The 25921-nt window shown below is 39.0% G+C and overlaps 2 protein-coding genes across 2 annotated transcripts in view; both read left to right on the top strand.

Annotated features, from left to right (window-relative positions):
• The first annotated feature begins 2113 nt into the window (after positions 1-2113).
• PSMA1 (proteasome 20S subunit alpha 1) lies at positions 2114-14354 on the top strand. Its single transcript, XM_002923304.4, has 10 exons — positions 2114-2252; positions 3534-3578; positions 3948-4049; positions 4170-4273; positions 6576-6664; positions 7252-7322; positions 7416-7545; positions 8742-8821; positions 12554-12664; positions 13990-14354. The coding sequence occupies exons 1-10, from the start codon at positions 2250-2252 to the stop codon at positions 14044-14046; spliced, it is 792 nt and encodes a 263-aa protein (XP_002923350.1). The 5' UTR covers positions 2114-2249; the 3' UTR covers positions 14047-14354.
• Positions 14355-19901: 5547 nt separating this feature from the next.
• The window catches only part of COPB1 (COPI coat complex subunit beta 1), a 37441-nt gene continuing 31421 nt past the window's right edge, over positions 19902-25921 (top strand). Inside the window, exons 1-4 of the mRNA XM_002923303.4 lie at positions 19902-20051; positions 20780-20929; positions 24777-25006; positions 25416-25585. Coding sequence (XP_002923349.1) covers positions 20839-20929; positions 24777-25006; positions 25416-25585 — 491 coding nt within the window. The 5' untranslated portion in view covers positions 19902-20051; positions 20780-20838. The remainder of the gene's footprint in view (positions 20052-20779; positions 20930-24776; positions 25007-25415; positions 25586-25921) is intronic.

Here is a 25921-nt window from a genome sequence, read left to right as displayed (position 1 = left end):
CATGAAAACATGGCCATAACTTTTTTTTTTAAGATTTTACTTATTTATTTATTTAGAGAGAGAGAGCGAGAGCTCAGACATGCACAAGCAGGGAGAGGGGCAGAAGGGGAGGGAGAGAGGGAGAGAATCTCAAGCTAACTCCCCACTAAGTGTGGAGCTGATATGGGGCTCCATCTCATGACTCTGAGATCATGACCTAAGCCAAAACCAAGAGTCAGATGCTTAACCAACTGAGCCACCCAGGCGCCCCTGCCATAACTTTTTAAGTGTAGTATAAAATAGTTTAGTATGATCTTATTCATAAAAACAATTATATATTTATTGTACATATATATAATTTTAAGTAGGCTCCATGCCCAGTGTGGAGCCAGTGTGGGGCTTGAAATCACAACCCTGAGCTGAGACCAAGAGTTGGACGCTTAACGGACTGAGCCACCCAGGTGCCCCCATTATACATATTTTTGAAGCAAGTGAATATATACATATGTAGAAAAGAATAGTCAAAATGTTTATGTACTATATGGAAAAATTTAAATGAGTAGTTACTTAATTATTCAACAACATTTATTAAGCATTTAGTATGTGCTAGGCATTATGCTGAGTGCTAGAGAAACAAAAGAGAACACTCTTAATTTAAACCTGTTAATTTAATCCACTAAATTAACAGTGATTTTTTTTAAATGACAACAACCAGTATTGGTGAATTTAAGGAGGAGACCCTCATATACTATTACTGTGAAGAGCGCCAAATCCTAACCATTAGACCACCATATTGTGCACAGTATAAACTGGTAAAACATTTCTGGAGGGCAACTTAACACTTTCTATTAGAAGCTTTAGAAAAATCAATTTCATTTGACCCTGCAATTCCATTTTTAGGAATTTATTCTAAAGAAAGGAGTATAGCCTGCTTCTCCCTCTGCTTCCCACTCCCCCTGCTTGTCCTCTCTCTCAGACAAATAAATAAAATCTTAAAAAAAAAAAAAAAGCAGTCTAAAAATATCTATCAAGCAGCTCATAAATGAGTGGGTCAGTAGGGGGGGAACCTAATATTAAACAGTAGGGACTTGGGTAAATAAAACATCATATGTTCATAATGCAGAATATTAGAAAGTCATATTTAACCTAGAAAATGTTTAACAGGGGAAAAAAGACCAAAATATAAAAGTGAAAGGTTTAAAAAGAGTGTCATACTACATTGCTCTGAACTTGAGCAAATCACTTCAAGTGATATGAGTCTGTTACTTCCATCTGCAAAACTTAGATCATTAAGGACCCTTTCGATTCATACCCTGAGCCTAGGTATTTATCTTTTCTAATTTATAAAGAAAATAAGTCACCATTGATGCAAAGTAGATGTTAAATTGGCAGATATTTGCAGAGCTGTACTAAAGTCTTTCATCCGGGGATTTACCAAAAGTTCTCAACAGAGAAAATAGGTGTTTCAGAAGAAAATCCCCAGTTTTTTTCAGTGGTCTAATCCACCAGATTAAAAAAATTATATTAAAAAAAACACATAAAAACCAAGCATCATACTTAGTTTTGAGACCACAGAAAGACATTACTGCCCTCGTGGAGTTCAAAGTCTTGTAGAGGAGACCACTGATGATAATAAAGAGAGATCCTTGAAAAATGTTTTCTCCAGGAAACGGAGAAAAGAATTCCAAAGTAGAAAGAAAAGCATGTACACAAACAACATACTTGACGAAGAGTGTGGCTGACACATACAAACGGACCATTATCTTGTGGCCTTTCTTACAGCCTCGTCCTTCTCCCAGTCACACAACACCCCAAATCTCTGAGGACCCTGAATGAGAGATGTCCAGCGGCACACTGGATCACCTGGAGTCGCAGGCGTCGCCTCGATGGATTTCAAGTGTATCGGCTGGGCGGGTGAGGAACTGGCGGGAATCCGCAACACACAGGTAATAATCACTGAGAATCCAAAAGGGGCGATTTTGTAGTGGCGGTCCCGCAGCTCTTAGCTGCCGCGGGTACTCTAGCCCGAGATTTCCCGCCAACCTCAACTCCTCCTTCCTCCGAGGCCCCGCCCACTTTGGAGGGGCCGAGAGCTTTAAGGGAGGGGAAGCTGGGGGTGTCTATCGATATCTCTGGGATAGACTGCCCTGCCCTGCGCCGCCTCCGTCAGAATCCCGAAGGCTTCTCTGCAGATCGCCGAGCGGTAGTTTCGGCAACCTTGCTGAATCCGCGCCTCTGCAGGAGGCCGCAGCCAGACCCGCGCCGGAACCATGGTGCGTTGGATTCTGAGCGCGGGCAGGGTTGGGGCTGAGGTCCGCCCGCGGGGGGATGGCGAGCCGCCCCTCCTGTCATCCTCAGAGCGGCCCGGGGCCATGGGGTATGGGAACCTCCGCTAACGGGAGGGTTCCGGCAGTGATTCAGCATCTCCGGCCTGGCCGGGAGAGGGGCGGTGGGTAGTCGCTGCGGCCATTCTCCGGGGTTCGTTTCGCTCTCTGCCGGGCCTCGGCATTACTTCCTCGGTCAGCTTGCCGAGTTCGCCCCTCCAGTTCCTTCAGGGGAGTAGTTCCGAGCGGCCCAGAGTGGCCCCTCGTGCTCTGTGTGGGAGAGCGGAGGAAATAGGGACTGGACTTCGCGACTTCACTGTACTGCCAGTGCAGACGTGATCCCAGGGTTTGGGTTCCAGGATAGCGTCCATTTTACTTGTGGGTCCATCTGATCTCAGTCTCCCCTAGAGCTTGATCAGAAACGGTTCTTTTCAATCACTTTGTCGAGTCACCTAGTTTTACGATGAGTAAACCGCGGCTGAGAGAAGTGGTGATATCACGGTTACCACCTAGGCTCATGGCTTCCAGCCTCATCTGCCATTCCAGCACTCAACTTTCTCACTCTTACCCCGTCCCCAGATTATTCTCCTAACATTCTGCTAGTAGACTTGTTTTAATATCCTTATTAAAGCAGTAATGGTTCTGACGCTGTAGCTATTTGTGTCAACATCTAACTTCCTGAGAACATTATTGTGCTTATTCATTCAGTTTCAGTGTTTATATGTACAAGGCACTGTTTTAAGTGCAGTAGGGTTCAAAGATAAATCTGCCATGTCCCTAATCATAAAATAGAAAGGGACGCGTAAAGAACTGATAGGAGTATGTGTTGGAATTTGGGGAGAAAAGATGGGGAAGACTTAAAGACGTAGACATTTGAGTTAAAGAAAAAGAGTGCTTTTAACTCTTTTTATTAGGGCCCAGTATAAGGGAAGAGCATAAGCAGAGAAGGGAAGGAAAGTTGACACTATGAACTTTGGTAATTGAACCCAAAGGGAGTGCTACAGACAGTGGTAGAATTGAAAGTTGGGAAGTTAGGTCCCATCTAGATCTGCCCCTTCCTTCTAACTCAGGGTAAATTTAGAATTTGTTTGCAACTGAGTAATCTTCCAATGAGGTTGTATTAACAGCATGATAGAAACAGATGGGAGAACATTTTTTAGTGATAGAGCTTATTAAAAATTGGAATTTGTAATGTTCTTAAATCAATAGGGTTTTTTCTTTTACTTTCAGTTTCGCAACCAGTATGACAATGATGTCACTGTTTGGAGCCCTCAGGTAAAATGTTTTATACTTTATCTGTGAAGTGGCTTTAGAGGGTCACCTCGCTAGCTCACTGGTAGAGCATGCAACTCTTGATCTTGGGGTGGTGAGTTTGAACCCCACTTTGGGTGTGGAGCCTACTTCAGAAAGAAAGAAAAGAAAAGAAAGAAACTCATGAAATCGTAGGCTGTGAGAAAATGGAATATAATCATTTTGGACATTCCTGGAACCTAAATTTATCATTAAGTAAGTTTCCTAATTTAAAAGAAAAATCATTTCAGATTTAACTATATTCACCTGAGATTTGGGAACACTAGATCAATTTTAAATATATAAAAGGGTCTTGTAAGATGACTCTAAGATGTGTTGTTGTTTTCTCTTTAGGGCAGAATTCATCAAATTGAGTATGCAATGGAAGCTGTCAAGCAAGGTTCAGCCACAGTTGGTCTAAAATCGAAAACCCATGCAGTGTTGGTTGCATTGAAGGTGAGTGAGGCAGTAAATAAATCTTCCTCATGTAGAAAATGGGACTAACAAATGTAAGTTTCACTGTGTAAATAATGAAATTATAAATGTGTTTTTATGTTTTATAATGTCTATATTTAGAGAGCGCAGTCAGAGCTTGCAGCTCATCAGAAAAAAATTCTCCATGTTGACAACCATATTGGTATCTCAATTGCGGGACTTACTGCTGATGCTAGACTGTTATGGTGAGTATGATCATGAAAAACAAAAGAAACATTTTGATTCATCCTGCTAAGATGTTTTAGGAACTTGTCTGGTAGAGTTTCTAAATGCAGATTGTGATAGCTTAGTGGATTTGGGCTTAGTTACTAAGTACTCCATTTCTTTTTTTTTTTTTTTCAAAGATTTTACTTACTTATTGCACAAGTAGCCAGAGCAGTAGGCAGAGGGAGAGGGAGAAGCAGGCTTCCAGCAGAGCAGGGAGCCCAATGCGGGGCTCGATCCCAGGACCCTGAGATCATGACCCTAGCCGAAGGCAGAGGTTTGTTTTTTTTTTTTTTTTAAGATTTTATTGATTTATTCGACATTGATAGAGACAGCCAGCGAGAGAGGGAACACAAGCAGGGGGAGTGGGAGAGGAAGAAGCAGGCTCATAGCAGAGGAGCCTGATGTGGGGCTCGATCCCAGAACGCCGGGATCACGCCCTGAACCGAAGGCAGACGCTTAACCGCTGTGCCACCCAGGCGCCCCCGAAGGCAGAGGTTTAACCAACTGAGCCACCCAGGTGCCCCAGTACTCCATTTCTTGATCCCTGTAATAGTAACTACTAGAATTAACCATGTTAAGATTAAAGCTTTTGAGAAGTCACCAAATAATGTAATACTTGTTAACTCAGGATATATTGTTTGAGACAATGTTATGTCTAAGAAGAGCTTGACATTTTTGTCTGGTTTCTAAGGATCAGGGGAACTACCCTTGCTTGCTTTAATATGCCAGTATTAATTAGACATATATTTTTTGTGAAGCTCAATGCTGGATACTGCAGGGTACGCAAGGGTGAGTCAGATATGCATCTTGTCTTTTAAGAACTTAAAATTTAGTAGTATATCTGTAATGCAAGGTAGAAAGGAGAGAGTAACAGGTAGGTTTCTGTGAGAGTCCAGAGGAGATAATTTCTAGTTGAGAGGCGTTCTATAAATGAAGAGCTGGGGTTTGAAGTCATGCAGAATTGAGTTTCGTTCTCACCTTTACCACTTAGTATGTGAGATGAGACTAGTTACTTACACCATCAGTTCTTTTCATTTTCTTTTTCAAGGTTATTGTTTAAGAGCCTAATATGTAGAGCATTTAACACAGCGCCTTTCAAGTAATATATGATTGTGTGTGTTGGGAGGTCAAAGGTAGTTAGCCAAAACTAATTTCTTAAGCCTGTGATTTAATTAGGGAAGAAAGAATATGAACACTAAGGGCAAATAATAGTGCTACTGTTTTAAGTTTTCAACTTACCCAGCAAGCTGTCTGCTTTCTTAGGTTGGCGATACAGTGAGAGCATTATTGGTTTCTGAAAGCTTTTGAAAATGTAAAATATGTTGCATGGTCAAACATTTTATTTAACCCAATCTATCCAAAATATTGCCATGTCAACATGTAATCAATATAAAAACTTATTAATGAGATATTTTACATTGTTTTTTGTACTGAGTCTTTGAAATTTCATGTGTATTTTGCACTTGTGGTACTTCTCAATTCAGACTAGCCACTTCTGAAGTGCTGAATAGTCTCGGGTAACCAGTACCTGCCATGTTGAGCAATGCAGTTTAGCTAGCCTTGGGAAATGGACTTCAAAGTACTGAACAAATAGCGTGGTTCCCCCAGTCAACATTTGATTCTCAGATGTGACATACACACATAAACTGGACAAAGCAACATGGAAGGAAAGGTGCATATCCATTTCTTGTTGTTTATCCTCTTGTCTTTAGTAGTTAGGCATGAATTCCCTTTTCTCCAGGGTTACGTTTGCTTGACAACAGGTTTAACAGCGAGGCTGAGCAGTCTGGTGTCCAGCATCTCCTCTAGAGTGCTGCTTACGGATAGAAGCAGTGTTGGCAAGAACATGTAGCAATGTCCTTGTATAGGTTCTGTTTCTTGCAGTTGCTCCCTTGGGGAGGTTTTGGTCAGCTTTCAAGAAAAAAAGCAAGTAGTTACTCTTTTTGCTGGTTCAAAACCTTGAATTAAGACAACCTTGCTGACAGTGGGAGGGGTAAGAAAAGAGAGCTTGCTCTTTTCCTCTTGCTCAGCCTTCTCTGTTCTCTAAAGTGCTCAGAGACCAAATTTATCTAGAGCTAAGGAATATTTTAATCTTTTTTTTTTTTTTTAAACTCATATGGCCCAAGGGTTTGGTATAAAAATGCATCCTTGCGGCATGTCTTTCTGGTTCCCTTATATGGATGTAATCCATGTAAAGAAAACAAAAAGAAATGAAACTACTTTATTTAGATTGAAATAACTCTGATGTGAAATAACTAATTTTCCTTGTTTCTTTTTTAGTAATTTTATGCGCCAGGAGTGTTTGGATTCCAGATTTGTATTTGACAGACCTCTTCCTGTGTCTCGTCTTGTATCTCTAATTGGAAGCAGTATCCTTTTTTTGTTAGCATTTATGGATGTGAACTTCAGAGTTTTGATACTTAAGTGTTATGTTAATTATTGGGAATATAATACATAGCATAGGTTAGATTTTGAAAACTTTAAGGTTAGTTCCTTGTCAATAACAGAATGTTTAAAATTTAGAAGAATTGTGGGACATTTTGCCGTGGAAAAATGTGTTCTAAGTAAGGAATTGGGTTGCTGTTTCGTCAGCCCTTTTCCAGACCTAGATAAGCCCAATTTGAGGAAAACCATTCAAGTCTCATTTTTAGAGAAGATTTAAAGTTTTTTATTGGGGTTCTAGATGTCCTTCAGAATTCTTGACCCCTTATATCCAAACAGATGAGGTTCTGTACGTGAGAAGAGATCATTTTGCTAGCACTCATTCTTGGGTTTGGTGGATAGTCCTAACATTTTTTAATACTAGGTCAAAGAAATATTGCTCTTTTATTTTCTTCTTGCTGTGGTGGATTATGCAGCAACTTAAAAAAAACAGAGCTCTTTGTTAATTGTGTTTAATTTGAAAATAAAGATAGTACTTTTTCCTTGTTAGAACAGTTTCTTTAACTAGTTTAAGAGACCCAGATACCAACACAGCGATATGGACGGAGACCATATGGTGTTGGACTCCTTATTGCTGGTTATGATGTAAGTTCATAGAATTATTATATTTTAACGATTTTTTGAAAACTGACTAGAAATTACATTTTGTGTGTGTGTGTGTGTGTGTTTTATTTGTAGGATATGGGCCCTCACATTTTCCAAACCTGTCCATCTGCCAACTATTTTGACTGTAGAGCCATGTCCATTGGAGCCCGTTCTCAATCAGCTCGTACTTATTTGGAGAGACATATGTCTGGGTTTATGGAGTGTAAGCGATTTTTTTTTTGTCCCCTCCAGTCTTTATATTGTGAATAAATAGTATACTAAATGAAGAAAACTATCAGCCTTACACAAAGAGTTTTTTGTTTTGTTTTGTTTTTAAATAAGCCCATGGAGTGTTTATTATTTCTGTGATATATACTGGTTATTACCTCATTTAGCCATCACAGTGATTTCAATCATGAGTAGAACTTTGTCAGAATACAAATATGAAAATACAAATGTCCTCAACTTTGAAGAGTCTTGGTTCAGTTGGTCTGAAGTGTGCCCCAGCCAGAGTTGAGAACCATTGTACTGGTTACCACTTGTAAGTTCTGTTACCAACTTTTAGTTTTCTGTGATTCTGTTCTTATTTTTAGCCACACAGACATTTCTGCATTAAGTAGTCCGTAAACAAGTAAAAAATTAATGTAGCTATGGGAAAGAAAGGTAAAATGTTGATGTAAGATGTGATCATAGGGCAGGTTTTCAAGTGCTTTGCTTTATGCAAGGGTCTTGGACTTTAACACATGCTTTTTGGACATCTCTTGAGGTGACCATGTGGTGTTTCCCCTTCATTCTATTGTGGTATATTGCATTATATGACTTTTGAATGTTAAACCAGCTTTGCATTCCTAGAATAAACCTTTCTTGCTCGTGATTTATAATATAAGCTAAAAATATATATATATATGTTATATATATATTATATATATATGTTTATGTAAACGTAAATGTTGCTGGATGCATTTTGCTTGTATTTTGTTGAGGTTTTTTCTGTCTGTATTCATAAGGGTTATTGATCTGTAGTTTTATTTTCTTGTGATATCTTTGTCTAGTTTTGATATCAGGTTAATACTGGCCACATAGAAAGAGTTGGAGACTTTGTTTATAAAAAGCAAACACCTTCTATAGAATACATTCAAAACAAAACTTTGTGCTGTATCATTTGTGATTCAGGATTCTCATTTAATTTAGCATAAAAAAGGTCAAATTTAGTAACAAAAATGTATTCTCATTAAAATAATAGTGATGTTATTTATTATTATTAGAAGATTATATGGCTAAACATTAAAATTTGGGCTGTTTTTATTGTGATATATTTAGTGTGTGACTGAAACCATAATTTCAGACTATAGACCTGACAAATAAGGGCGGCCTAGCATGAAGATGGAATTAAGAAATAATTGTTAATTTATCGTATAGGCAATTTGAATGAACTGGTTAAACATGGTCTGCGTGCCTTACGAGAGACACTTCCTGCAGAACAGGACCTAACTACAAAGGTAGATATCATGTTTTTCAGTTTGAGATTTTAACATTACAGGTCAGTCATTTATTTCGTAAATATAATAGCAGAGTGTATACTTAGCAGTTCTTTAATTTGGGAGATGGTTGCCTTGGTTCATTCTTTCTCTTTAAGCTGTTCATGAAATATCTGATTTTGAAATGATTTTCAAACATTTCTTTTTGGAATAAAACAATGAGTCTTAGGTGAAATGTCCTTCGGTTTCTTCAGCAAGTAGGAGTATCTTTGTGTGATTAACTCAGTTAACAAGTAATATGTATTGAGCATCTACTGTGTGTAGGCACTAGACATTGAGAATACAGTAAACACGGCAAACGTCTTGGCCTTCGTGGAACATACATCCAAGTCAGGGAGATAGACAATATACCCATAAGTAAATTAGATAATATATTAGAAAATGATAAATACTACAGAAAAAATAGGTTAAGAGGAGAAAGAAGGACCATCCGGGTATAGGAAGGAGATGTGGTGAGGGAAATTTAAAATAGGGTGGTCAATGGTGGCCTCACTGAGAAAGTGAAATTTGAGGAAAATATCTAAAGGAGATGAGTGAGTGAGCAAGATGTCTAGAGCAAGATCATTCTAAGGAATACAAGTATAAGTGCCTTGAGTCCAGAATATTCCTAGTATTTGAGGCAAGGAGGCCAGGAATGTTGGATCAATGATCAAGAGGAAGAGAAGTAATAAAGTCAGATAAGAGAAATCATGTATAAACCATTGCAGGTACTTTGGATTTTACTGAGTGGATTGTTAGAGTTTGAAAAGAAGAATACCATGATTTGATTTAGGTTTCAAAAGAGTTATTCTGGTAGCCATTCTGAAAATAGATTATAGTGGGCAACATGGGTGAAAATAGTTTTGAAACTGTTAGGGTAATACAGATGAGAAATTGTGGTGAAGTAAAAGAGCTTTGGGATTGGAGATGAGGATAAGTGTTTCAGTTTTGGGTAGGTTTTAAAATTAGAGCTAAAAACATCTGCTAGTGAATTGGTTGTGGGGGCGTAGAAACAAAAAGTTGTTTTCAAGATTTTGGGCTTGATAGAGGAAGGAGAGATTTATGGTTTACTGAGCTGGTTAAGACAGTGGAAGGAACAAGTCTTGGGGTAGGAATTGTGGAGAAAGATCAGGCAGTTAGCTTAGGACTTATAAAACTTGAAATGCTTACTGTCCATTGATGATATAGAATAAGCAAATATTGGGGCACGTGGCTGGCTCAGTCAGTAGAGCATGCAACTCTTGATCTAGGGGTCATGAGTTCATGCCCCATGTTGGGCATAAAGCTTACTTAAAAAAAAAAAAAGTAAGCAGCTATCAGATGTGTATCTCCTGGAGTTTGGTGGAGAATGGTCTAGCTAGACTTAACAAATTTTGGAGTCTTTATGTAGAAATGGCATTTAGAGATTAGATTGGATGAAACCACTAAAGGAATCAAATAGTTTTACAAGAGGTTTGAGGCCTGGGCAAGGGGCACTCTAACCTTTAGAGATTGGAAGGTAAATACCGGCAAAAAGGACTGAAAAAGATGACCAGGAAGGTAGGAGGAAAACTTGGAAAGTGAGACATTCTTGAAAACAAATGAGAAACTATTTCAAGGAGGAGAGGATGATATGTGGAATGAGAATTAACCATTAGATTAGCAATGACGTCACCGGTGACTTGACAATTTCATTGGAATGGCGAGCCCAAAGCCTGAAAGGAATGGAATCAGGAGAGAATGGGCAAAGAGGAATGTAGGCAGCTCTGTGGAGATTTTCTCTTGCAGGTTCAGAGAAATGGGGTGCTGGCTGAAAGAGAATATAGTGAGGGTTTTTCATTGTTTTGGTTTTTTAAGATGGGAGAAATTACAGCACGTCTGGTGCATGGTTATAAGAATAATCCAGTGTAAAGGGAAACATTTATGTAGGAGAAATATGAGAAAAACTGCTGGACCAAAGTCTTTAAACAGTATACAGGTGGAAAGGTAGACCTTAGAGAGGAAATGGATCATTCATTCACACTAACAAGAAGAGAGAGATCTAGGGACATAGATACAGGAAACAGATACTGTGGGAGCTTGTGAACGTTCTCTTCTAATTGCTTCTATTTTCTCAGTGGAATAAGGAGCAAAGAGAATGGAAAATGCTAGAAAGATGTCCAGGAGAAGAGGCAATTGGATGATCTAGGGACCCGTATAGTACAATGCAGGAACCACTGTGGGCCTCCTTGTGGTTAATGATCATTAACTAAAGTGAGATCAGTCAGCATTTTGTAAATCCATTTTATTATAGTGATTGGGTAATTATTATTTAATATGTATGTGAAGAATTTATATCCTGTGTACTCTTTTAAAAGTAATTTTTCCTGGGGCGCCTGGGTAGCGCAGTCATTAAAGGCCACTGCCTTCGGCTCAGGGCGTGATCCCGGGGTTCCGGGATCGAGTCCCACATCGGGCTCCTCGGCTGGGAGCCTGCTTCTTCCTCTCCCTCTCCCCTGCTGTGTTCCCTCTCTCGCTGGCTGTCTCTCTGTCACATAAATGAATAAAATCTTTAAAAAAAAAAAAAAAGTTTTCCTATCCTAAAAATAATTTTTTTTCCAAAAAATCAGGAACGTACATTAAATTATTTTTATTTGTTTAAAGTACCCATAGGGGCCCCTGGGTGGCTCAGCTGGTTATACATCTGACTCTTGATTTTGGCTCAGGTCACGATGAGATCAAGCTTGCATCCAGCTCCACGCTGAGCGTGGGACCTGCTTAAGATTCTCTCTCTCCCTTCCACCCTCCCTCCCCCCCAAAGAATAAATAAAGTACCCATAATGCCATCATTCCAAGATGACTATCTTTTAAAATTTGGATTTACAGTTACTGTTGACATTTACAATTTGGAAGAGTTTGCTCAAGTATCTGGCTTTCTGATTTCATATTTTTACTGAATCATGCAGAATGATTCAGTGAAATTATTGAGAGAGGGCCTATATATTCTTATGCCTCAAACTTTCACTAAAATTTTAATCTTACAGGCGGCTTTTTTACACTGGTTAGCGTTCACTGAGCATTTTAAGAATTTCTCTTTAATTTTAACGTATAGAAAATAGTTCCAAGACCCCACCAAATTCAATTTTTTAGAACCCAAAACTTACTCTCTTTCCTTGTTAAGAACCATCATATCTTAACTTACACAAGGAACAAAGCTGATTATTTCTTTGGAGTTAGGCTTACTTCCCAGCTAAGTTGCTTGCTCCGATAACACTGGTCTGCAGCACATTTCCATTATGAGCCAAGTTACAAATTTCTAGGTGGTATAGACCTTTGGTGTTACTGATGATTATCAAGTGAATCTTAAATCTGCAAGTTACGAGAATCTGCTAGTTTTCTTCCTTTTTTTGCTATACTTAAGTATTTTTTTACTCTTATTAAGTGCTATATAAACTTATTCTGCTTTTTTCACCCAACATTTAATCAAAAGCATTTTTCCAGGGGCGCCTGGGTGGCTCAGTCATTAAGCATCTGCTTTTGGCTCAGGGCATGATCCCAGAGTCCTGGGATCGAGCCCCACATCAGGCTCCTCTGCTGGGAGCCTGCTTCTTCCTCTCCCACTCCCCCTACCTGTATTCCCTCTCTTGCTGGCTGTCTCTCTCTCTCTGTCAAATAAATAAATAAAATCTTTATAAAAAAAAAAAAGCATTTTTCCAACATAAATTCTCTTGATTTTTAATTTATACCCCCCCCCAGAATGTTTCCATTGGAATTGTTGGTAAAGACTTGGAGTTTACGATTTATGATGATGATGATGTATCTCCATTCCTGGAAGGTCTTGAGGAAAGACCACAGAGAAAGGCGCAGGTATGTAACTAATCATAACACTAGAGGCTTTAGTTCTATCATTAACTGTTGTTCCTACCACAGTTGTTTAGTAAACCTACCATTTTTGTCTTTAATTATTGGGGTAGGCTCACAGTTCAAATGGCGGTAGGAAAACTTAGAACTGCATAATGTAAAATACTGTGGGGGCAGTGATCTCCATAAACAGCAAGCGTTGATGATTTGATTATCTGTTGCCATTTTTTGCAGTTCTGTGGATTGACTATGGCTAAGTCATTCTTTTGCTGGTCTCATTTTAGGGTCTCTTGTAGTCAGTTGAGGCAGTGGGACTGGAACATCCAAGATGGCTTTATTCACAGTCTTCTTTATTCATACTCTCTAGGTATATCCTTGAGGGACAGCTAGAAGGCTGGGACCTCTGCTAGATGTCTGGACCACTGTCCATGTAATCTCAGAGCCTCTCTTCACCAGGGTCTCTTTAGCAGGGGAGAAGCTCAGAGCTTGAAAAAGTTCAAAAGCTCAAAAGTGGAAGCTGCCAGACATTCTTAAAGGCTGAGGCTCAGGAGTGGCCCAGCATCCGTTTTGCTCATTCTGTTGGTTGAAAGGAAATCATAAGGCGGCCAACAGTCTATAGGAGTGGGGACTGAGAGAAAGTTCATCAGGGACCCTTTGGAAACTAAGTTGGCCCTTCACAAATACTGAGAAAATGATCAGAAAGTGTTGGGAAATCTCAGATTAAATACTGGTCTTTTTTGTTGGGTATTTAGAATACACAGATGCTGTTTATAGATACTTAGTTGATAGCTATGTAATTGAAAATAAAGTGTCCTGGAGAGAAATATTTTCTACAGTGTGAGTTTTTTTTCAACTTGGAGAGGATATTGTTGGTACTATTTGGAGGAGTAGGATTTGCATTATTTAAACTTGATAAGAACCAGCACTGTTGGGAAGAATGCTGTGAATTCCACACAGCTGATTTGTTTGATCATGTTTTCTCTGTGTTTATTAGTGCTAAAGAGGATAAGAATGTCGAAAGTGTACTGATTATACTCGAAGGCTAGTAATGATAATAAAAAGGAGGTTTATTCGTGAACAAGACAAAGTATGATAAAATGCTGGAATTGTTCGATGATGCTGAGGTTTTCAGACCTATAAAATTATGTCTGTTTAAAAAAAAAAACACCTTTGTTCAGAAATTTTAACAGGACAGTGAACTAAAATTGAGTATCCAGAATACCTCCTAACCCCTTTTTCTTGTAAATTCTTTTATAATATTTGTGATTAGAAGTATATATTGGTCAAGTGATTTTTTTTTTAACCTGTTTTCTTTTTTCTTCCACTTACAGCCTGCTCAACCGGCTGATGAACCTGCAGAAAAGGCAGATGAACCGATGGAACATTAAGTTACAAATCAGCCTATATGTGATTATCAGATCTGTAGGAATGCAGGAGCACATACTGATGACCATAATCTATACTTTGAACTAAAAGATGCGTGGTGGTATTGCGGCTTGTTTAGGAATCAGTCCAGGCTTCTTGTTCCCAAGCAGCTTGTCAGAAACCATATAATGGTGTGAATTTTTCTTTGAGAGGGTCTATAAAATTTTCTAGAAAGCATAGTTATCTGTGCTAATGTTTTTATATGAAGAACATACTGTCTTTGTGCTTGTAAAAACAACTGTGAAATAAAATTGTTTCACCTGCCTGTGTATTGGGGTTTTGCTTGTTTTTTTAAGTAGCTTCAACTATAAATAGTAATGAGATTACAATTGGTCATTTGCCATGTTTGCCAAATTAATTTGCCTTATGTTTAGTGATGGGGGAAAATAGTACCTCTTATCTATCACAGCCTTATACCAGTTCCCTATGTGTGGACTGGCTACATGAGAAACCATGGAGAGTTAGTTGCAGGGTTCTACCCTGGAGATCTTATTAAAACCTAAGAAACCACCACTTCCCAGCGACCATGGTAGCAAGGTTTTTAACAAATGAATGGTTTTTCTTTACAACCAGCAGATGGCAGTAGTGATAGCTCTGGTCTCAGCGTAGGGAACTTTTGCAAAATGACAAAAGGGAAATTTTAATCCCAAACCATCGTTTCCTCTTATGCCCAGCTGCACTCCGGCGTCATCTCTAGACTGCTTTCCATTATTTTTGTGATCGATGTATGCAGATATTGCAGAACAATTTTTATCTTAGGCCATGCAAAATGAAATTTGAGGAAATCTGATTTACAAAACAAAACACTCCAAAATTTTGTTGCTAAGAAACCTTGAGTTTTTTATTTCCTGAGATTCCTATTTTTCTAGAGAGGAGCAGTTGATTTATAGGTAGGGAACTTGGACTTTAGATCTAATTACTAATTAATTGCAGTTTGAATTATTGTGAAGGTTAAATGGGAGAATTTATGTGAAAACACGTACACTCTAAAAATCATAAAATGTTAGTTTTTTTCCCAAATTGCCCCAAAATTTATTTTTATTTTTTTTTAATATTTTATTTTTGGGGCACCTGGGTGGCTCAGTCGATTAATTGTCTGTCTGCCTTCAGCTCAGGTAGTGGTCCCAGTGTCCTGGGATTGAGACCCACGTGGTGCTCCCTGCTCAGCTGGGAGCCTGCTTCTCCCCCTCTCTCTCTGCCTGCCGCTCTCCCTGCTTGTGCTCTCTCTCTCTCTGTTAAATAAATAAAATCTAAAAAATAATTGAAAAAATATTTTATTTTTAAGTAATCTCTACGCCCAACATGGGGCTCGAACCTACAACCCCAAGACCAAGAGTCACATGCTCCACTGACTGAGCCAGACAGGTGCCCCACAGATTGCCCAAAACTTTAAAAGTTTAGTAGATTTAAATCTCTGACTTCTTGAAGGTAAAGTACTAAGAGAAGCTCTGGCAACCTTGTTGAGAGAAAGACCTGACGAAATTCAGGAATGTGTGAGGTGTTGGGTCTCTGTTCTGGAAGTAGCCTCGGGAGTCTGCCATTTGAACTTGGGATGAGGCCACAAGGACCATGTGGCCATTTGACCTACCATAGAATTGCACTGAGCATGTGCAACTTCCACACACAAAGTGAATGAGAGGGATTTGTCCCACCTGCCTTCAGACTCAATGGCTATTATAGTCTGGAGGAGGGAACATAAGTGGTAAATTTCATAATCTGCTCTTTAAAGTTTCAGGCAGGTCTTTCTTCCCCGCCTATCATTGTGTGAGCTTCTGTCTTGTTGGGTGATTCTGTTGTTTAAAGATAATGTGTAACATTTTGTATCTGTTCCTTAAGTATAAACCAATTATTTGGTCCTCATCTGGGGAAAAAGTGTCATCTGTATTGTACTTCGGAGGCAGTTTTAGTAATCTTTACTTTTATTTTTTAAGATTTTATTTATTTGAAACAGGGCATGAGGGGAGAGGGCAGAGGGAGAGGAAAAAGCGAGCCCCGCTGAGTGTGGGACCTGATGCAGGGCTTGGTCCCAACACCCGGAGATCATGACCTGAGCCAAAAGCAGATGCCTAAGTGACTGAGCCACCCAGGTGCCCCTTAGTAATCTTTTTAATATGTGTGTTAGTGTTATACACTGATCTTCGAACCTCAAATCATTTCCACCCCAATAAGATTCAATCAACTCTGCTGTCTATACAGAGTTCATTGTGATGCCTTTCCATTGTTGTTTTGTCTAATGTGTTATACTTATTGTTTAATCTGTGTTAAATAATTTTAGACAATAAAATTCCTAATAATATCCTCTCATAAAACCTATCACTGCTATAAAAATGATATTCAATTCACCTGGAATTTATTAGGCAGCTATAGGAGCAGCTTTGAAGATCTCATATGGTTAAAAAATAAGAGGCAGTAAAGTAGGTGACAGGATTCAAGTTCCAATACTAGCTTTCTCAATGTTTGACCATTTGATTTGAAGACAAGTTCCTTTTCTCTAGACCTTGATTTCCTAGACACCTAAATTTTTATGATTCTTAGCATATGACAAGGTTTTTGCTTTCAAATTTAAAAAGGATTCAATCTTTAAAAAAGATGGGGTGCCTGGGTGGCTCCATCAGTTAAGCATCTGTCTTTGGCTCCGGTCATGATCTTTATTTTTTATTTTTTTTAAAGATTTTATTTATTTATTTGACAGAGAGAGAGGGAACACAAGCAAGGGGAGTGGGAGAGGGGAGAAGCAGGCTTCCCGCCGAGCAGGGAGCCTGATGCAGGGCTCGATCCCAGGACTCTGGGATCATGACCTGAGCAGAAGGCAGACGCTTAACCGACTGAGCCACCCAGGCGCCCCTAAATAAAATCTTTAAGAAAAAAAAAAGGCATTCAAAATGAGGGGTGCCTAGGTGGCTCGGTCGGACTCTTGGTTTTGGCTCCGATCATGATCTCAGGGTCATGAGTTGGAATTCCAAGTGGGGCTCCCCGCTCAGCGGACAGTCTGCTTCAGATCCTCTCCCTCTGCCCCTCCCCTGCTCTTCTCACGAGTTCGCGCTCTCTCTCTCTCTCTCTCTCAAATTAAAAAAAAAAAAAAACATTCAGAATGATACAATTACATACTAGAATAAAAACAAGACCCATGGGGTGCCTGGGTGGTGCAGTTGTTAAGCGTCTGCCTTCGGCTCAGGGCGTGATCCCGCCGTTCTGGGATCGAGCCCCACATCAGGTTCCTCCGCTATGAGCCTGCTTCTTCCTCTCCCACTCCCCCTGCTTGTGTTCCCTCTCTCACTGGCTGTCTCTCTGTCAAATAAATAAATAAAATCTTAAAAAAAAAAAAAAGACCCAAAACAAGGTGTATAAGTCATAAAGAAATCAGCTATATAAGATCTTGGTATCTATTGAACAAGGTTTGTATTTAAGAATATACAATAATGTGGGGCACCTGGGTGGCTCAGTTGGTTAAGCATCTGCCTTCCACTCAAATCACGGTCTCAGGGTCCTAGGATCAAGCCCCCCTTAGGACTCCCTGCTCAGTGGGGAGCCTGCTTCTTTCTCTGCCTCTCCTCCTGCGTGTGCGCTCTCTCTCTGTCAAATAAATAAAATCTTAAAAAAAAAAAGAATATAAAACAATGCATATACACAGCCAATGACATTTTAAGTGCAGACCTAAAATGAAGTTTTATAAAACACATTATGTTTTCTCGTCTTCTTTTCATATTTAATAGTCTCCTTAATGACTTGGTCATGATAAGGCTTCAAATTTTCTTCTGTAACACAGTGAGCCTCCAGAGCAATTGAGGTGGGTGTGGTTGGTCCTACACTGTGGTGGCTCTTAACTGCTGAGCTTTCTTATTGTTAAGTCTAGTTTTTATGCTTTGGGGGGCCTCATTTCATGCCAACAGATTGTCACTTCTTGATGAGTGGGCTTGGAAACCAGACACTGTTCTTGTAAAAATTTCATGCTAAACACCAATACACAGAAGTGAAACAACCTGTTGTATACACATCTTGGCTTGCTCTCAAGGGAATTATGTTGCAAGAAGAAACAATCTCAATGGTTACATCGTACAGTTCATATACATTTCATCCTTGAAATGACAAAATTACAGAGATATGGACAACAGGTTAGAAGTTGCCAGGGGTTAAGGAGGGAAGTGGCTGTGACTATAATAGGATAGCAGGAGGGATCCTTAAAATTGTTCTGTATCATGCCTGGTGGGGGTCACACGAATCTAAACAGGGTAAAATTGCCTAAAACTAAATACATAAGTGAGTCATGTAAAACTGGTGAATCTGAATGAGGAGTAAATTATATCAATGTCAATTTCCTGGATTTGATATTGAACTATATGCAAAATGTTACCACTGGGAGAAACCAGGGGAAGAGTATATGGGATCTCTCTATTTAGGTCACTCTGCAATTATCTCAAGATAAAAAAGCTTAAAAAAAAAAATCAATACAGGGACTCCTGGGTGGCTCAGTTGGTTAAGCATCTGCATTCGACTCAGGTCATGATCCCAGGCTCCTGGGATCAGGCCCCACATCAGGCTCCCTGCTCGCTGGGTTGCCTGCTTCTCCTTCTCCCTCTGCCACTCCCCCTGCTTATGTGCTCGCTCTCGCTCTCTCTCTCTCTCTCAAATAAATAAATAAAATATTCTAAAAAATCAATACATAGGATTTAAAGAACATTCTTAGAAAGTGCTGTGAACAGCGCTGGTTGGCTCAGTCAGTTAAATGTCTGCCTTCATCTCAGGTCATGAACCCAGGGTCCTGGGATGGACCCCGAGTCGCAGTGCTCAGTAGGGAGACTACTTCTCCCTCTCCCTCTGTCACTCCCCCTGCTTGTGCTCTCTCTCTCTGTCAAATAAATAACTCTTAAAAAAAAAAAAAAGGCTGTAAACACATGGCCTTTGTGATATATTTTGGGTGCTCAAAGAATTTATATTTTGCTTGATGGTTCTAAAAAGAAGAAATCTCAAATAGCTGGATTCTAGATACATGAGACAATATTTGTGTTCTATCTTCCTAACGGAAGTGTACCTGTGAAGGGTGAGTTCTGTCAGATGTCTTTTATTCACAGTATTTTGCTCAAAGTTTCAAAAAAAATTTTTAAAATAATAATTGGCCAGAAAACTTCTTGAGGGGGAGGTACTGCGTGGGGGCATATGGAACCTCATATGAGCAATACCGAAGGTGCTATGGCTAATAGTAGCTGTTAACAATTGGGTTTTTGGAGAAAGGTAAAATCCTTTAAAACAGTGACTGTCAATCTCCCTTTATGGGGGGGAAAAAAAAAAGAGTTCATCTCTTGGGTGCTCAGAAAGGATCGTGAAATGGACCGTTACGAAATAAAGTGCGACTTCGATGTCCCAGCAACCCCAACCTAACTGCAAAGGCAGAGACTGAAATTACTGGAGACGTTAAGAACTGAAATGGCGCTTCATAGAATCTGGCCTCACTTATTAGAAGAACTGAAGTGACTTTCCCAAATAGTAACTAGTTACCTTCCCTGTTTATTAGTGGGTAACCTAGAAAAGGGCTTCCAGTCCGCAGTCTACCGCTCTTTCCCCCTGGACCACGCGGCTCTTATAAAACGGCTTTCCTTCTTTCTGAGCATTTCCTCTCTCAGCTGTTGTAGTTCCTGGAAGAGGAAACAATTTCTAGGTAGCATTTAAATGACCACAGCGCTTAATTCAGCGCTTGGCTAGCAGGAAAAGCTTAATGCTTTCCCAGACCCCCCTGCCGCCTAAAACAACCATAGACTAGAAGGAAGAAACTTGCAGCATTCTTGCAGAGCGCAGGCGCAGGACGGAGAAGGCTTGTCCTCTCCGAGTTGCCGTAGGGGCTAGGTGGCTTGGCCTCGTCACCCCACCCCCTTCCACGTCAACCAAGGACTGTGCGGAGCTGCGGCTGCTGCTGCGGGTTGGAGCCGGAGTCCACGGTCCCACCGTTGCCGTAGCTGCCGCGCTTTGGAGCCAGGTAGCCGGCCAAAAGCCCCCAATCCCGGAGATGTGCTGGGCTGGGCTGAGTCGGAGGAACTGGCTCTCCAGCGGGAAGATGCGGAAGGGGAGCCGCTAGGCCGCTCGCGTCTGGGCCTGACGAAGTGCATCGGAGGGCTGGGAAGCCCTGGGCCGGACGCCCCTTCCTGGTCTTGCGTACTGGCCGGGGGGTCTAATCCCTCCCAGGGCCCCGGGGCTCACCATGCCTGGCCAGGGGCTGCTTTGCTGGAGGAAGGGAAGGGGGTGAGGGTGCAGCGCACTGATTGACCCATCGACGCACAGTGGGGTCCACCCATGAACGCGAGAAAACGTTTTAAGGTTTTTAGCTGAGTATTCGTGCACAGGATCTCTTAACTTGAGCAGTTCAGATTATGTGTTATGTTTAAAAATCATTGTTCTGTTACAAGATTGGGCGGGACTGGGCGACTGTCACTGTATTGTGGGCCTTAGCAGTACTGCATTCTCAAGCCCTGGGCGGGGTTGTGGGGTGGGAGATAATATACCTTAGACCGAGGTAGACAAGCGTGTCTTTTATTATATTAGGCATTATTTTTATGGGACACAATATAAATTGACCCTACCCTTCTAATACTTTAAAACTCATTAGCCAAACTGAATGAACTTTAGACAGTAAAGATCACGATAGTTACTGGTTGTGTTTTTGTTTTTGTTTTTGTTACTTGTAATGATATCCCTGTATTTTTCTAGATTTTCTGGCACCTATCATCCTTCAGTCTTGTATCGAGGTTTGATTATATCAGGAAACCATGACGGCTGCCGAGAACGTGTGCTATACGTTAATTAACGTGCCCATGGATTCAGAACCACCATCTGAAATTAGCTTAAAAAATGATCTAGGTAAACTCTGATAATATTTTGAAAATTAAATGGAGAAAAAATCAAAATAAAAAGCTCATTTCCATTCCAAGTTTCTTTGTAATTAGAAATACTTAATTTTTGTCTAAATACTTTATTTTAGGATCTCTTCAGTAGAACTTTTGTCTTATTAAAAATGAAAACTTGGGGCTCCTGGGTGGCTCAGTTGGTTAAGCTTCTGCCTTCTGCTCAGGTCATGATCCCAAGTTCTGGGATTGAGCCCCACTTCAGGCTCCCTGCTCAGTGGGGAGTCTGCTGCTCCTTCTGTCCCTCCCCTCCACTTATGCTCTCTCTGGCTCTCTCTTTCTCAAATAAATAAATAAAAACTAGAAAAAGAAAACTTGTAACATTTAGACTTGCAATATTGGTTTTTGGAAATAAAACAACATCTCAGCTTAGTAAAGCCAAAGAAATACAATAGTTGTTAGATATTCCTCAAAATAACATAACGGCTTATATAGTTTACTATGTTATGCTTAAGTGTAGCTAACAGTTTTCTGTAGGTAACAGGTTGAGAATGTGTATTTGAATGTTTCAGTTCCTTTGTGCACTTAACTTCATATTATTTAGCTTGTAAAACCAAAAGAACTTTGTTCTTTGGGTTTGCCACCTATTGAACTAACGAAGTCAACCCTGGAAAAAACGTGTGTTTTCCAGAAAGTGTTAAGCTTTTAGAGTATTTGAGGTCTAAAAACATTTATGCTTTTTAAAAGCATTTATGCAAGAAGAAAACAAGTATATTTCTGGATTTTAAAAGTATATACTCTGTGTCTTTTCTGTGAGTAATTCTGTGAAAAACATTTTTTTCAAAGTAATGCACATTCCAAAATAATGATTCTTGTTTCATTGAATTACTAAAAATAAGTTTAACTTAAACTGGCAACTACTATCTAAAACAAAGAACAGCGAAAATTATGCTTCAGATCTTGAAAGTATCTTTTAGAAGGTAGTTTGCCATTTGAAAGGAGACAATATTTTACTTGCCTATTCCCACCTCTTAGTCAGCAGTAATGGAATATCTCTTGACTTTAGGCTACCTAATACTAGGTTTCTGCTGAGATTCATTTTTAGAGAAAGAAAAAGAAATGTTTCTTTATGGCACTTAAACCTATACCCCTATATTACAAAAGCTGCAGATCTTTTTTTTTCATGTTTATGTATGATAGTAGAATGGAGTGCACATTAATGAATAAACTTTCAGTACTATATTTTTTCTTATAATTTAAAAGTTTTCTGGCACTTGGCTGGCTCAGTGGGTAGAGCATGCACTCTTGATTTCAGGATCTTAAGTTCAAGCCTGGTGTTGGGCATAGAGCTTACTTAAAAAAAAAAACAACGTTTTCACTTTTAGACCCCAAAATACTTAAGGCTACAGCTGGGAAGATAAAGAACAAAACCATAATTGTAACAATACCTTTTTCTTAATTACAGCTGCCTTAACTGTCCTCCCTCTGCCAAGAAATAAGTAGTCTCAAATCTCAACTTTTATGTGTATTTTTTTACTGTATCTCGAAAGAATTGCGATGAGAAAAAGTTTAGAAGTAGTTTCCAATTTGAGTAACAAATCCTTTTTTGTTTGTGAAATATTGAGTTACTTTACCTATACTTTTAGTCACTGGACATGAGCTCTGATGACATTACCTGGAGTAGGAAGTACTTGGTAGATTTTGGCAAATTGAATTAATATTTGAAATTTTCCGTATTTTTAGTAGTGCTCATGGAAGAGAAGTTCTGAAAATTTTGAAGATGTAGGAAAAAATCCTTCACCTCAGTTTGAATTGTTGGAATAAATGGAAATTGGGGCTAAGGGGGCTTGAATTATAAATGGTACAGATTTTTGACAAGTTTTCTATGAAACTTCTAAAACTTTTTAACTTGTAGTTACAAGTGGAGCTTTATCCTGCTAAACCCTAGGATTTGCTAATTTGGGAAGAGTAGTCAAAAACTGGAATAAAACAAGACATCGGCATTATAATGATACAGTTTTATGCATTTTGGACTTTGTGTCCTTAATGCTATCAAACAGATTAGGGGGAAAAAATTTTTTTTTTAAATATATTCAGAAAGGAAGCTCAGAACAAAGATAAGAAAACCTTTTTAGGCTCAGCAAATACAACTTTAGCCACTTAAAACTTTGCCTAATCTGTCTTATTATAGTTATTGCTATCGACTGTTGTCACCTTTCCTGATGCTTTGTTTTTGTTATCCTCCCAGACTTAAAAACTGAAGGTTTGCACAGATTGGTAGTTCATCATTTTACAGTTGTTGTTGCTGTTGTTTTTTAAGATTTTATATATTTATTAGAGAGAGAGAGAGAGAACGTGTGCACAAGTAGGGGGAAGGGTGTGGGAGGAAAAGCAGACTCCTGGTGGAGCAGGGAGCCAGATGCAGGACTCTGGAATCTTGACCTGAGTCAAGGCAGACGCTTAACCAACTGAGCCACCCTGGCACCCCCAGTTGTTTCTTGATTTGATACGGCAATACCAATTTTTTTTTTCATATGTGGCAGGAGATATAATACTCTGAATCAGGGAGAGATGCATGAGAAGGTGATGTGTTTTAAACAAAAATGTTGACCCTTGTGGAATAAATTTGGGAAGAACCCTTACCATGTTGTCAGTTGAACACAAATTGAGAACCTGAGAATATTCTCTATTCTGCAACATGTGAAAATATCATACCAAGCTAGTAATAGATATATACCCTTTGGGGGCTAGAAAGAAATTTTGATTTACCTATTACAATTCTTCCAAAGCTTAAATCCTTTCTGTAACTACCAGCTGGCTGTTCAGTCTCTTGTCTCTTTGGCAATAACAGGGAACTCTTCATTTGCTAGCCACTTAGCTTTAATTGTTCTAGTTCTATTTCTCATGATAACTCTAAGATTATTAAAAACTTCATCATCCCTCTTTGTCCTCCCCTCTCCTAGATATTTGTTTATTTTTGTGATCTAAGCAGTTGTAGTGGTGTGCTTGCCTCTTACATTCCTGCCTTTGAATTTTGGACACAGAATATTTTTACCATAAATTCTTCAGTATGCAGTGATAACGATGAAATTATAGATTGTTTTGCTTAAAATAGTTTTTAGTGTAAATTGCTTTAATCTAAGTAACAGTAAACTAGAATCTTAAATGTCATCCATCATTCTAAATAATGGCTACCCATCTAGTACATTTTAATTTTCTTCCAGTTTTTTAGGTGATTTCTTAAGAAAGATTATGAAGTTTTGTAGTCTGTTCTAATTTTACTGTATGTGCTGCTGAAGCGAGCGCTGAAGCTTTACAGTCTGTATGGAGTTTGGATTTAGTGTATTAGTCCCTAGCCTTTTTGAGTTTGAAGATCTGATGTTAAAAAAATGCCACTGATCCTTCTTCCTCTCATGATAGTGGCTGTAACTTTGATTGAGGAGATACACGGCTGACTAAAAGCTGTGTTGAATTCAGAAGCACTTATTCTAACAGCATCTATTTACACTGTGAAAAGTAGCTACATATGTGTTTGAGACACGCATCATGTGGTATCCCTACAGATTCATGCTTCTGCATGAACTCCATGGGTTAGGGACCAGAGATCTAATCAGTGCCTTCATGTTCTATGTAAAGTCTCATGAGGTTCAGAGATAAATGACTTGTGTAGTCATTCAGCTTGTTCGTGGCAGAGCTAGCTTGAGAACCCTTGTCACTTTCTTTAGTGCCTTTATTACCATTACTGCTGATAAAGTAATAAAGGAAATGTTTTATTTTGTGAATTGTAAAATTATCTGAGGAATTTTCCTTTGAAATGATTGTGGGTTTTTTTTGTTTTGTTTTGTTTTTTGTTTTTGAAACAGAAAAAGGAGATGTGAAGTCAAAGACTGAAGCTTTGAAGAAAGTAATCATTATGATTCTGAATGGTGAAAAGCTTCCTGGACTTCTAATGACCATCATTCGTTTTGTGCTACCTCTTCAGGATCATACCATCAAAAAATTACTTCTGGTATTTTGGGAAATTGTTCCTAAAACAACTCCAGATGGGAGACTTTTACATGAAATGATCCTTGTATGTGATGCATATAGAAAGGTAAACCAAACCATGGTTATTTCTGAATATTGCTTTGATTTTAGTTGTAAAATTGGTGTAATGGGATTTGTTTTAATTTTTAAAATTAAATCTTGGATAAGATCTAAGTTATCTATAATTGGAACTGAAGTTGTAAAAAGTTATTGTAAGAAGTTTTATTGTTATTTCTTTGCACATTTTACATGCATTTTTATGTTCCTAATTAAAAAAAACCAGTGACACTTAGAATATGAGACATTGGTGTGATAATTAAAAATTTTTGACAGGAATCCGAAGGAAATTGTCTGATAATTTAGATATTTTCCCACAAACCTACTTTCTTATTTTTTTCCATGGGAAATTTTGCACTTAATTGTGTGTTGTTTTGTAAAATGCTGGAACTCAACATTTTGTATTTAAATTTTATCAGGATCTTCAGCATCCTAATGAATTCATTCGAGGGTCCACTCTTCGTTTTCTTTGCAAATTGAAAGAAGCAGAATTGCTAGAACCTTTAATGCCAGCTATCCGTGCTTGTTTGGAGCACCGACACAGCTATGTTAGAAGAAATGCTGTTTTGGCCATCTATACAATCTACAGGTAAATAAAAATACTCCTGAGGCTTCGTTGTGTGAGGATTATTTAGTCTTTCAGACGAGAGGTTCCATAGCACTCCCTTGCAGATTGTATGTAGCTTGCAGATAATGTTTTGTTTGGCCCGAACGATATTTTTTTTTCTTATTATCATTATTTTGTGAACATTGAAAAGATCCTGGCAACCCTGGGTCCTAGTTTCTGCATGACAACACTATGCTGAAATTAATAGTAGCTCCCTTTAAATAACTTGTACACTTTCCAGTTTACAGTGCCTGTCATTCTCAATTGTAGTACTTCAGCCCATTTAATTAGTTAACTTGCTTAGTCCCTGTAGGTTTT

This window comes from Ailuropoda melanoleuca, chromosome 16 (assembly GCF_002007445.2).
Source record: "Ailuropoda melanoleuca isolate Jingjing chromosome 16, ASM200744v2, whole genome shotgun sequence".
Taxonomy (NCBI): domain Eukaryota; kingdom Metazoa; phylum Chordata; class Mammalia; order Carnivora; family Ursidae; genus Ailuropoda; species Ailuropoda melanoleuca.
The sequence above is the reverse complement of the archived record's forward strand: the minus strand, read 5'-3'. Positions and strand labels throughout refer to the sequence as shown.

Excerpts from the sequence above, each read along its gene's own strand:
- PSMA1 (XM_002923304.4), top strand. Across the intron at positions 3,579-3,947 it reads TCACTGTTTGGAGCCCTCAG|GGCAGAATTCATCAAATTGA; the intron begins GTAAAATGTTTT and ends TTTTCTCTTTAG. Across the intron at positions 7,546-8,741 it reads TATGTCTGGGTTTATGGAGT|GCAATTTGAATGAACTGGTT; the intron begins GTAAGCGATTTT and ends TTTATCGTATAG.